Consider the following 14,401-nt stretch of genomic DNA (forward strand, 5'->3'; position numbering starts at 1 on the left):
TCACCTGCGCATTCGCTTTCGAATCGCGTATTTCATTTAAATCCCGAATGTCTTCAATTATGTCAAACAACAAGCGCACATATAAAGCCAATTAATTAACCAAATGGATTTGAGTTTATCAGCGAAACTTTTAGCTATTTGAAAGTCAATGCGGGCAAGGGTGCACACTTGCATGCAAAGAGAGATATTGAATGGCAGCGTATAGGGACACTTGATGAGTAGTAGGGTAGACTAATAAATTCGAAATTTTTTATAAGAAGAAGAAATACAATTTTTAGTTTAAAGTTTATTTTAGAGTTTAAAAAATTACATAATATGTTTATTTGTTAACATAAAATACAACTTTTATAATAAATTTTAGGCACTAATTAGAATTTTATAAAATTGTTAAAATTATTAAGATACATTTTTGCAATGTTCCTAAAGTTCAAAATGTGTTTTAAAATTATAATCTGTCACCTTTTGTAAAAAAAAAGATTAACTTAAATTTAAGATTCCACAATCAAAATAAAATTCCCCACCCTAATGCATATCAAATCCGCTCTAATTCCTACAAAAGCGTATTTTTAAATGAGAGCACCCCAAATTGCTTTAACTGCTGTCATTTGGCATGATAATAGTGACGTTCGCTGCTTAATAGAATTAATGACAGCCCGATATAAGAGCTTTGAAGAGCATATATTAATAAGTCATTAATATAATGGAAGCACATCGGTTGATAAGCAATCTATGTACGCAGATTGTACACATGTGGATGTCAATTTATTAATTAGCATATTGATGACTAAATGCAAAACATGTAGAATTTGGTATAATTATAGGCGTAAATTAACTTTGAAGTGTACTAAAGTAGCTTAAGATACTTTAGATACTAAGCTGCTTATTAAGATAAAATAAAAGGTCGAGTCTATCGAGTATATTTCGTTGATTTAAGTCGACTTAAGTCCTATTAATATATTCTAAAATATATATTTTTAATTACAGTAAGAGCTTTTCTATATGGACCTTTAGTATCTCCAATATTATATGACAAAAATTTTGTCTCTTAAATGCTCATATTATTCGTATACAAATTTTTTGTCGCACCGAAACTAATTTCCCCTCTCTTTCTCTCTCCTTCCAGATGGTTACCAAAATCTGCGATGCGGCCAGTGGGGCCTGATGCCTCGCACACCGACTGCATATTGGTTGTTGGTGTCTCCCGTCCGAAATTAGCTGTAGTTTTTCTAACAGTTATGTTAATATCACTATTCCTCACCTTCCATGTGCTCTACGACAGCGCCGTCTATAATATACAAGCAGCACAGGTGCTTACCGAACGCCATCGGTTGCGTTTGCTGAGCAGCGCGGCAGGCAGTGGCGGCGGTAGTGCGGGCGCTAATAATATCAACAGTAATCATTTACCAGAATTCATTAAACCCGCCGCGGCTGCTGTGGCTGCAGCAGCAGCACTGGCCGCGGTACCCTCGTCGAATCAGATCAGTCATCCAATGGTGTTTCCATCGAATCGTGTGCACTTTCCGAAGACGAGTCGTCGATTGCCGCAGGTATGTATATATTCTTCTAAATCTTAGATGCCTACCAATTCTTATTCCTTATAAAATTCGTTCCCTTTATTTTTGGAGTCTTTTTAGACTATCATTCTAATTTCCCTAAAATATTTCAAATAATAATTTTCAGGCTCTCATCATCGGCGTTCGAAAGTGTGGCACCCGCGCTCTCCTAGAAATGCTGTATCTTCATCCTCGCATACAAAAAGCTGGTGGCGAAGTACACTTCTTCGATCGTGATGAGAACTATATGAAGGGTCTAGAGTGGTATCGTAAGAAAATGCCACACTCGTTTCGCGGACAAATTACGATCGAAAAGAGTCCCAGTTACTTTGTGTCCCCAGAGGTAAGTAGAATATACCAATCATACATTTTTACTACTTTAACCAAACTTAAACACTCTACCAAACTGACGTTAAATAACTTGACATTCTATAACTGTTAAATTTCGAACTCATTCATTCAATTATAACAGTATTATACCTTTAACTTTGTCGCTACACTTTCTTACACTCCCCTGCCTGAATCTATTTGCGCAGTTCGTTATTTCTCACACAAACTTTTCATATTCGCAGATTAAAACTGTACTTTTTCTCCCTTATTGATTTCGTTTGGGTATTTCGAGTTGCTGTAGAAGTTTCTGTTAATTACGAAATAACTTTCTAATTGTTTATGATTTCTCTGTCATTTATAGACAGAGTTGCTCTGCGGAAAATTGTACAAAAACTTTTACATAGTTTTCGAATAGTTATGTTCGAATTTGTATTTATATGGACAGGTATTGATTTGTTGTAAATAGCAGTTGGCCTTCGTCACTTTACTTTTAGATTAAATGAGGTGAAGTTTGTGGAAAAAATAAGTATTAAATGGGTTGGAAATTTCGTTACTGTGGTTAAATATATGTAGGTCAGGACTTGTAATAAAAGAAAGATTTAAAAATAAGTAGCGAGGTATTAAGTTGGAAGAAAATAGTTTATTTTGGTGTTTTTCGAAAGACGATGCGAGAGATGCAAAATATTCAGAACTTCGAATTTCGAAAAAGTTCGAAATTTTCGAAAATTTACTTTTGCTTGAATATTGAATTTTTCAAAAATTTATGAAATATTTTCCATTTGATACCGATAATGTCATATTGAATTTTTTCATATAATACTTGAAATGAATTTTTTCATACAGATGGCAACTCAAATATATTTCAAAATAAAACATTATTTAAGCCTTTAGATTTTTATATTAAATTTAATAATTCATTTTGATAAACAATCTTATTAAATTAACAAGTAAGGAAGGGTTAAGTTCGGGTGTCACCGAAAATTTATTTCATTTCGTCATATATATGGTATAAAGTCCATTGAAAGTTTGAAAACCCTAATATTAAGTATATGGGAGATAAGGGAAGTTATTACCAGATTTCACTCAATTTTTGCCACGGAGATATATTATTAGAAGAAACATATTCCCTTTGAATTTCTTCAAAATATCTGAGAGACTTACCTATATTTTTGTTAAAAAATATGTGAGAAGCGCTGAGGTTCTCTTATTCGATTTAAAGAGTCTTGAAAACTTAAGGACCGATTACGACGATTTTTAGAAGGGCGATGCCACTCTTTCTGCCAGTATTTCTGCAAATTTTTAGTAGTTTACAACTACTAAAAAGGACTATAGAAAGTTTCCTTGATATAGTTTTAGTAGTTTACGAGATATGTACAAAAAACTCAGGAGGTGACGTTTTTTTTTTCATGTTTCACAGAAAAAGCTTTCGCTTGTTGTTGTTGTTGTCGCAGGGTAACAAATAACTATGTTGTTGTAAACCTTGATTTATTCCTGAGCGAATGAAGTCGGTTTGGCAAGAATAGCTAGAAATATGGCGGAGAAATAAGCAAATGAACTGAAGACTCGGGGTAGTCAAAAGTATTTACATACATTTTTTTGCGTCAAAAGTATTTACACATGCGATTTTGCCTTTATCCTTGGATTTGGTTTTAGCAAAAGTAGTAATTGGATTCTATTGCATTCTTAACAACCTAACTCAGTCTTAAAATATAAAAATTGGTAAATAGAATACTGAAAACAAAGGAATTATCGATTATAACTAGATTGGAGACTGTTACTAAGTTTAAGACTCGGGTTTCGGCTTCGGAGTTAGTTAAGTTATGTATATAAAAAAAAATTACTTGAGCTGTAAGTTGTTTTAGAATACTTGAGGATGAACTAACCATCTCACAAAACTATAAGCAACAAATATCTAGACGCGTAGATTAGTGCGAGCATTCTTCAACTTCCTCCTTTCACATTAACAATTTAAACTCTTCGCCAACTTATTCATATTCTATGGATTTGTAATCATAAAACCACATATCCCGTTGCATACAATTTTCGTGCTGACACCAATACATGCACAATCATTGGTACACTGCATTTAATTTAAGTTTCGCCACCACTTTAGCATTGCAGATAATGGTCGGTTCTTGTCTGCACTGTACAAAATCCAACGTAATTATTTTCGTGCAACAACTGGCGCTGCAAACACAATCTGAGCTGTCGAAATTTCACGCTTTAATATTTCAGTCAGTTTATAATTAAAAATATTTTCTGCCAACTTGATTGTAAAAGCTGCAGCAAGTCAAGCAAAGAGCTTAAATGAATATAACGAGTACAAGCGTAAACACAAATACAAATACAAATAGATGCGTCAAACTGTGCCGAGGGAGGGGAGAGAGAGGCGATAACGTTTGAAATGCACTGACCAACAGCATTTAAAGCGGCCACAATCGTTGGTACAAGCATACATATATGGAGAGCCATTGTATGAGTGAGAGTGAGAGAGGAGAGTGTGAGTGGAAAAGGATTGACGCCGCAATGTATGCTATAAATTGCACTTTGCGAAAGACCTGCATATACATATGTATATATAATGCCATGTGTATGTGGACTTTTATGTATGTGTGAGTGTATATATATGTGCTAGCATGTGTGTATGTGCCGCTGTATGCTCAAAGTGTCTGTTGCATGCATCATTAAAAATGAAACGAAAATTGCTGACTTAACTGGACAACAGCGCCAAATGGAGAGAGATAGAAAAAAGGCAGACACTCACACACACGCACATGCATATGGGTGGGCACACACACATATATATATGTATACATTTATATATAAAAAGTGCAACAGCCGCTGTTGAGTTACTCCGCTCGAGAGGATGCTCTGGCGACTGACTGCTCGGCATGGGCGTTTACAGAAAATTACATAGAACACAAAAATTCAGTGAAAAGAGAATTTCAAATGCGCACCCACACACACAGACTCAAAAATATATTTATATACATAAATATTAACTACGCTGAAATGCAACAGCAACTAAAATGGCAGCGTAGCTCTACGAAAAAGTGCCGACAGATGTACAACTTCAGACAGAGCAAGGAGACAATAAGCAAAAATAAATGAAAAATTGAAAAAAATTCAAAAATGCCGCATAAATTCTACTTACATATGTGCACACATATGTCCGTATGTATGTATGTACATGTGTGTCTTTTTATATGAGCTCTTAAAAAATAGCAGCTGTTAGCAATAGGAGCATGGCAAAAGTGTGTTTTTGCTGCCGCTGTCCATTTGCGGCGCAAAAATTGAATTAACACAAATAAAGCACTTATACACTGAGGGCGAAATATGGTTGAGTGCATTGCGCACTTTTTCAACACACATACACAAACACACATATGCCACATATGGCGCTGGTGTTGTAGAAATTTTAAATGCGCATATACGAAATTACTTTAGCTGATGCAAATAAACACTTACATATATAGATATAAAGCAATTTAATGTAGAAGTAGTTGCATTTAAAGAGATAAAGTAGCCCACGCTCCAAAAATCGATCGTTGCGAAAGAGATTTTATATTAATTGGTTGAAAACTGAAAATACGTACTCTACTCTCCAATATTTGAAGCCCAAAGATTTTTCAGACCATATATACCATATATATATTTAATATGTTTCAAAGTATAGCAGAGGAACTGCCAATATATCCATTTCATTCATTCCATTTCATTCCAAACTAGTAGATATGTTGAGCTCCTGCATAGCTTCACAATATATGTTTAGCTTCAATGCATATATTTCATATAGATCTCACGCACTTCACATAAAGGCGCCATTTCGCACGCTTTCTACAACTAATACCAAAAGCAAACATTTTTAGCTGATATAATATCGCTTTTATACTGATGCATATCGTGTGGTGCAACGTTGTTGCTGTTGCATATCAATTTCTTTACTAACTGACAGCATGTAAAACGTTCGCTCCTCAAAGTGGTAAATTGAAAGTGAAGCAGATAAATTTCACATCAAATGAAGTCATGAAAGTGATTGAAAATCTTACAAAAGAATCTAGTGAGAGCTTCATCAAATGCTTAGAAACGCACATGTTAATGCTGGAGCTTATATGGTGTATAATACATTAGGTGGCAAACAATACAGGGTGATCGAAGCAAATTTGAATTGAGTTTGATTTAGTCTTCTATGATTTTTGAGGTTATGAAAAATGGTAAACTAAAAAAAAAAAAAATATTTTTAGCCGCATGAATTTTTGTAGAACTCTTTAAGTGTTCTTCTCTTGAAATATTTCTCTTGTGATATTTAAAAAAAAATATATATATATAGATACCCTATATCCATACAGCATAAGCTTATCACGATGCACCCGAAAGCAGTGAATGTCAGATAGTAGTTGTTGCTACGTGAGTCAGACAGCGCTTAGCTAACCGAATAGTCACTCAGTGTCAGTTGATATCTAGAAGCAAATGTAGATATGTAGAATGTCAGTTTAATGAACTACTCAAAACGGAAAGTGGAAAACGTTGTCAGCAAAAGCAGCAGCAGGAGGGCCAAAAGCATAAAGTTGTGCTGGAACAAGCGCTAGCGCTAGCTGGTTGAAGCGTTCATTAGATGCATTAACTGCACTCACTCTCCGCTCACTATCCCTTCAGCCACCAGTTACTCACCCATCAAGTTGTTGCAGCATTTCGGAAGCGATGACTTGCTTAACGCAACTGCTTAGCGACTGACTAAACTTTGTTGCACGCTGCCATCGCTCAAACCAACTCACATATACGTGTATATAGATATACACTCCTGACTAACGGTGCATTTATGCAACACAACTGCCATGTCGTGACAGCCATGAAATTGCAAAGCTCAGAAGTATAAAAAATTTACTCGATTCTAAAACTTTACTCGGTCGAGTCGTCGAGCGTCCCAAAGCTGTTGCATTCTCGGTGGCTTGACTTAGTTTTGTGAATGTCATAAATCTTCATTAATGCGATTATTAATATTTATTGTTGTCGCTGTTGTTGCTGCTGCTTGAGTGCCGAAAATAATGCCACTCTGCGCACCCGGTTGATTGTTGCTCTTTAAAGTTGTTATTTTGTCGTTAAAAAACTTTGAATTTATGCATTTTAAGTGGCGCAAAGTCTGTTTACCTCGCGTGATTGATGAGCTTGGCTGTTGTTCAATATTGTAGATATTGGGGGAAGTTGTTGTTGTGCTTTTGGGTTAACAGTGAATTTCTTAAGTGTGAAGATAATTATAATTTTTGCTTGAACATTTTTTTATAGGTTTTTTAAATAAATTTGGACAATTTTTTCTAATTAAATTTCAGTACAATTTATAGTAGAAATTTTAAATTTGTTTTATTATTTTTATAGCAAATAAATTTTGCTGGAAAACCGCAACTTTATTGGTATTTTGTTTAAAATATTTTTATTATCTCCACATCACATCTACAAAGAAGGCGATATTATTGCGTAAATATGAATTCTCTCGCGTAAACGCTTTAAATTAATGCCGATTCCCAGGCGTGACATATTCTTGATTTATTTGCCATGCATTGCAGCATAATCAACTGCGTTATTTAGTGCAGCGATGCATATCGCATAATTTTTACACGAACACATACAAGCCTATACATAAGTATTTGCTCTGCTGCAGTTGTCTTTAGGTCCATATAGTACATATGTGTATTATATGTCAGTTTTTGTAATCAACACAAACTTATTGATTGGTAAATGTGAAAGCGTTGTAATTGCCGCCAATCCGCGTTGGTTTAATTAAGCTGAAAATGAAAATGTTCACATGCAACAATCTGTACTTTTTATTGGTTGCCACAACGCAATGGAATCAGTGAAATTTTCCGCTGTAAATACATAAATGATTGCAATTGACGCTCTTGTAATTTGTAATAATTTTTGCATGACAATTTGTATTGTGAAAGCAATTTAATAGTTACAACATTTTACTGAAAATTTACATTTGAATGTAACCCTCCTCTTATCAGTTATGATTATTAAAGGTTTTAATGGAACGAAATGGAAAAAATCATAATTTATGAGATTTTTCATCATATTTATCTCAAAAAATCTCATAAACCATACTGACTTGTCGCTCGAAATCACATACATGCACTAAATTAAGTTAATACCTTTAGTTTATAATTGAGAAATCTATTTTTGCCTTTCGCACAGCCGGTCACTCGATTAACCATCATCATTTTATCTGATCTCGATTTGTATTCGTTTACAAATGAACGTAGTAAAATATAATATGATTTTTTATTTGTATTGTAAATCGATCTAAATCAGCGCTTTATTCGAGCAAAGTACGATTAATTGTTCAATTAATTCCTGTGCAAAAAGGCTATAAAGCCACACTCACGGAAAGCCCCATCCCGTTTGGCAAACAACTGGTAGAGTAGATTTTCAGAAGCTTCTCTAGAGGTGAATTTTTCGTCAGCAAAAACATTCGCAATAGATAGAATCAGCTAGTAAGCACTTGTTGGTCCGTTGCGGAGTATAAGGTGAATGGATAAGAACCGCTCAAAGAAACTCGGAGCTTCTGGCGCGTCACTACCGATGCGTGTGGTCTGGCGTTGTCCTGCTGGAAGACAATTCCACTCCTATTGGCCAAAGCCTGTCTCTTTTGTGCGACTGTTTTCTTCATATGTTCCATATTATTAGCAGTATAAGTCCCAGTTAAGAGTTTTGCTGTAAGGAGCTTATAGTAGTTGATTCTCTGACAATTCTAACAAAAGTACTGGTTCAGTAAACTTAACTATATGAATTTCAATAAATATATTTACAGTTTTCTTTCATTTTTATACTCCCTATCACTCACTGCTCTCTTCCACAACCAACTTGAAGCACAAGAGCTGTCAGAATTTATTCTTCTTTCGCTAGTTTGATAAAAAAGCAGAAATTTAACTCAGTTCTCAGAAAACTATTATAAATTCTTGCATTGTTATGACTTGAATAGTTTTTGACAGCTTGAGTATTGCATCAAAAATTCAAAATCGATTAGTTTACTTTAAAATCAATGTATTGTCTTCAAAGCTTCATTGAAACTCTTTTGTTTAACGCTATTATATCAGATAAAAGCTAATGCATTTTCAATTGCATGCATTGCGCTTTAAAGCATTCAATATTCAAATAAAACTGAAAAACAAGCTCACAAAAGAAGTGCTAAAATTTAATTTAATACAAAAATTCCAATTAATAGAAAATAACAATTGAAAGACTGGCAAATTGCCAAGAAACTCCACAGTTTCTTAGTGTTTTTATGCTTGCATGCACACAATAGCACCAAAAAAGCATTTGGCAAATATGAAAATATTTTGCATGATGTATGGTATATTATGTGCAAATATGTTGAAATTTGTAAATAGAAACGGTAAAACAATAGCATTTTGCAAATTAAATAAATAAAATATGAAAGGAACAGTATCTCAGATATTTCCGACACATGCCATATTGCAAACAAATTGTAATTTAACAAGGAAGTTGTGCTATGTTTATAGAAGTATGTATTTGAATATGTATTTGAGAGATATGTGTATACATTAAATGACAAAAGATTACCATGAAATAATTTAATATTGTTAGTTATTTGCGCAAAATAATTTTTTAATATTTAATATGAATTCTTGTTACATGTCCGCCTTATTTATGCACATGTTTTCGTAAAAGTCGAAGAGCTAACAATAACATTAGGTTAGAATAGGAACGTTTCCAGCTAAGAGCATATTTTTTTTTTTAATCTCGGACAAAACAATGGATATTAATATCAAATTTCCATGTATTACTTAAAATGTACTGCCGATCAGCTTCTATACATTTTTATTTTTGCTTTTCATAAGAAGTTGATAAGTTGTATCAGCTGATTAATATTTTTTAGCAGTGACATCTACCGTAGCTTTGTTTATAAACGATAAAAGCTCAAGAAATCATATACCAGCATAGTGACACACACGTAGTATTGTACTATGTTTACATCCATCAGCTGATACAAATAAATTCAAGCAAAATATAATTATGAATAACAGGCAGGAAAATTGATCCTGACTTAGTTATAATTTCAAACAATCTTAAAATATTATTGTCCAATATAATTATTACATATTACATACTTTTCACATCATTTTTTTTTTCAAATTTTGATTTCAATTAATTTTGCATTTAATTTATTTTCTGTATGTCAAAATGTCAGAAAACATATGATTGTGGCAGAAGAGCTTAAAGCTTTCGATGTGTTCAATGCAATCCATTGTAGTACATTTCACAACACCACAAAATTTCAATGGTTTCTAGAACCGAATTCAGATTTCGAATTCAAACAAAATGTAATAATTCACAAACAATGAGTGGGTCTACGAAACCTAAAATACTGTATTTCAATCAAATTTTTCTCGTGTTGTCCAAAATGAGTATAAAATGGTAGCACTAGCGCATTTTTCGATTTATGGCATGGTTCAACAAGAGACTTTTCGTTTTATGAAATATTTACCATTCAGAAATAATATCTGATAAACGTTAACACAGACTTTCAATATGGCATAAGGGTCAAATAGTAATTATTTTTAAATGAACATCGATAATATCCATCAATAACTACTCCTTCTTATATGTAAATATTTTTTAAAATTACTGAAGGTAAATTTTTATGATATGAATAATGAAAAAAACATTGTCTCAATTCAAGTGATCCCGCCCATTTTTAGTGAAATAATAATATTATCGTTAACTATTCGAGTTATCAAATTGTGTAGATAATATTATTTTGCAGACCACTTAGGTTAGGTTTGTTTAGGTTAAGAGATAGATCTCCGCAACTGCAGAGAATCTCACTTAGACAGATTCGACTGTCCTTTGTGACACCCGGATACTCCTGACGGATCTCTGAGACCCTTATGATACGACAAAGGTGCTTTAATCTAAGTGTGGCGAATGCTGGACATTGAAAGTGGAAGTGTTTGGATGATTCCTTTTCGCCTTCCTCAGTTAGACCCCTTAGCATAGTTTAAGGATGAGAGTAATCGCTCGAAAGTCACGCTCTCTTTTTGTATGATTTAAGTAAAAGAGTACAAAAGAAATATCACTTAGTAGACTTTGGGTAAATTGGTATTGAAAATGGATAATACCGTCTAAAATGTGCTTCCAAGCCTCTTGTGATGAATAAACTGAGACTTCGGATACTAAACGAGATATCTTAATGAACCGAAGAAGTCCTGTTACATGTGGTATACTTATATATCTGAGTATCAATCGAAAAGCACAAAAGCGAATAAAAATTATTTCACCAAATGTTGGCAAACTTTCAACACTTCATTCTCGTATCCTCAAGTTTGCCAAATTATTGGCTGTCACCACTGACTGGCCCTTTGCAAAGTGCTCACCCAGCCTTGTATGCTTTTTGGCAACACCGTTAGCTGTCAATTAATTTACATGTCTGCCGAGTTCAATTGAGTTCAATTTGGCGGGCAATATATACGCTTTTTATGGCTGCACAAACGACTGCTTGTGTCTGCACAAACGGACTCAATGACCAAATCGCCGAATGACTGACTGCCTGTCTGACTGGTTGTTTGGCTGGCTGCCGGCTTGCGGCAATTGAATGGCTTAAATGGTGCACTTGTTGGCAGACATTAAATTTGCGACTCTTCAACATACAGCACAGTGCAAATGAGCCGTTTGTAGCATACATTTTGGGGCTGAATAGTAAGCAAATCGTGGTAAAGTGGTAGTGTGGCTTTAAAGATTTCTTTCGCTTCGCATGCCATCATTAAATGTGTTTTTTTGCTGGGCCAACTCAGCCATGCTTTGATTTGCTTTGATATTCATTAGTCTGGTAGCTGCCTGCTGCCGCTTGTCTGTGTGCGCGCTCTTATTAAATATTTCATTTAATTAAGTTGGCCGCATAATCCTTTTGTCTGCTATGGATTGACCCCTTCACATGCACTCATTGCAACCCTTGCTTTACTTGTTCGTCTTTTCTTCCTTTTTTCGCTTGGTTTTGTAATTATTTATCGCTATTGTGCTCGTCAGCGGCAGCCACAGGCAACCAGTCTATTGCCCAGCCAGTTAAAGAGCAAAACTAGTTGTCAGCGCCTAATTATATGCTAGACAAAACGTCTTTTTTTGTGTGCCATTCATGTTCATGCACCACAGAGTCATTAAAGCGGGGGTTTGAGCGCTCGAAAGCCAATTTTGTGCATTCAAGCTAACATTTATGACATCGCAACGCGGTCGCGACTATTCAACGGTTATTAGGGTCAGTAATTAGCAGCGGCTTGTGTAATTGTATAATTGTATGTTGAGCGCGTGGCCTTGAAACATTAATGCATTAGCGGCGATTGAATATTCATCTGCTCAGCGAGATGTCAGTGTGGGCGTCGCATAAAAAATGAAAAAAATAAATAAATATTTTTGCTTCACTTTTCTTGCTGTTGTTGTATGTATATTCATTGCTTGTTTTTGTAAAAAGGATTGGCTTTTGAAAATTGAATTCATGGCGCCCTTTAAGTGTTTTTAATTAGTATTAGTTAACAGGTCATGCATGAGCGCGGGGGTGTGGCGCGGTGGTCAGTGTTTATAATCAGTGAATATCGCATTTTAATGTGCAACGGTGGAAATAATGTTATTAAAAAAGTAAATTGCTGGCATTCGAGCTGAGTGGATTTGTAATGTTGAGTGATTGGGGCAGAGCACAAGAGTTGGATTATGATACAATTATTCATCGTCTTTATAAATTAAAAACTAAAATTATTTATCGAAGAGATAAAGGTTACGTTGTATCATTTAGCATTATTTTAATAAAGTTGTTCTATAAAGCTGGTTGATATCTATCTCTTGTGAGTCAAGATTTCTTAAGTACTGTTCATTTAAGTAGAGTAAAAAATGAACAGATTTTTTGGTATTCTAGACTACTTGGTGGTTCATGAGTTCAGACCCTAAGATAAAAACTGAAATTATGCAAAGGTTTTTACGTAACCAATCACTCTTGGGTATCATATATATTAGGTTGGCATATATCTCCCTTCCACTTTTTTGCTCTTTATTCAATGTTTTATAAAAAGTGTTACAATGATCGGATTTAGTTCAAATATGCGCCGTTCCGTTCGATAATCAGTTTCCATCTAGACGGCAACTTCATAATACCTTCCTCGTTGAAGTCCCCTTATTTATTTGAGAAGAACTCGGACAGCCACTTTTCATAAACCTCTTTTGAGTTCAACTTTACACCACGAAGAGCGTTCGCCATGGACAGGAACAGGTTGTAATCACTTGGCGCTATGTACGGGCTATGCGATAAACCTACGGGTGGATGCGATAAAACCTCCCATCTGACGAGTCATCAACGAAGTGTGTGGTCTGGCGTTGTCCTGGTGGAACACTACACCCTTCTTGTTGGCCAATTCTGGACGCTTGGCCACTGTTTGGGACGATTCACCGGCCTTCGACCACGACCGTTTTCGCTTGATATTGTCGTATGTAATCCATTTTTCGTCGCCAGTCACAATTCGCTTCAAAAATGGGTCGAGTTAGTTCCATTTCAGCAGCATATCGTAGGCGTTGATTCGGTGCAGAAGGTTTTTTTGCATCAAATAATGCGCACCCAAACATCAAGTTTTTTTGTGTATCCAGCCTTCTGCAGATTAATCTCTCGGAACGTTTCTCTAGCGGATTTGCGTTTAACGAAGGAAAACTTTAAAATAGTGCGAATTTCGGCGTCAGTGAACTCCATGTTTACACATCTATAACTGTTGAACGCAATATCCAAACTGCATAGTGTTGTTTTGTCATAGTGCAGTTTTGTAGGTTATGTCAAGACCTTTCAAAGATGTGTAGTAATGCCAGATACGAGCTCTGTAGCGCTTTATATATAACCGCGAAATTCCGAAGACAAAAAGGCGGAAGGGATTTGCCAACCTAATATATTTCTTTCAAGAAATAATCTTCATAGAGTTCGTATATCAGTGCTCATCGATTCATAGCTGTTAAGACTCGTTTTAATTAGCTATCAAATATGCTTGGCATCGAAAAAGTGGCACATGTATAAGAGAGAAGTAACCAGAAGGAGGACATTTTCCCCTTAGCTGAGTATTGTTAGTACGTGACCAGCAATCGGCGGAGTTGGTTCCAAATCGTGGACTAGGTGACATGTTTTAAAAAAATCTGTATATGTTCCTGTACATGGCACATTAAATCAATGTTATAAACTATATTTTGGCATAATTCGACAAAACTGATATCGAGTGCTATATACCGATTAATCCGATGGGATATTTCAAATTTTTGTTTCGATTATTATAGTGTGATTAGTCTATAACTTCAATTAGCCGAAGTATTGGTGAATACCTTATTATTATGGTTGAATTTTGGGAATCCTCTTTTTTAAATATTTTCTTTTGATTTGTGACACGGTGCATTTCATTCTCGTTTTCTCCAAATTGAGCAATTTTTCTGATCGTAGGTCCTATTAAACATTAAATTCTCCATTGATACTGATTCTGCTTTTGTAA

The 14,401-nt window shown here is 34.8% G+C and overlaps 1 protein-coding gene across 1 annotated transcript in view; it reads left to right on the forward strand.

Annotated features, from left to right (window-relative positions):
• Positions 1–14,401, forward strand: part of LOC105209397 (uncharacterized) — a 187,054-nt gene that overhangs the window by 163,990 nt on the left and 8,663 nt on the right. Inside the window, exons 5-6 of the mRNA XM_029038455.2 lie at positions 1,124–1,547; positions 1,681–1,896. Coding sequence (XP_028894288.2) covers positions 1,124–1,547; positions 1,681–1,896 — 640 coding nt within the window. The remainder of the gene's footprint in view (positions 1–1,123; positions 1,548–1,680; positions 1,897–14,401) is intronic.

Source organism: Zeugodacus cucurbitae, chromosome 6, assembly GCF_028554725.1.
Source record: "Zeugodacus cucurbitae isolate PBARC_wt_2022May chromosome 6, idZeuCucr1.2, whole genome shotgun sequence".
Classification (NCBI taxonomy): domain Eukaryota; kingdom Metazoa; phylum Arthropoda; class Insecta; order Diptera; family Tephritidae; genus Zeugodacus; species Zeugodacus cucurbitae.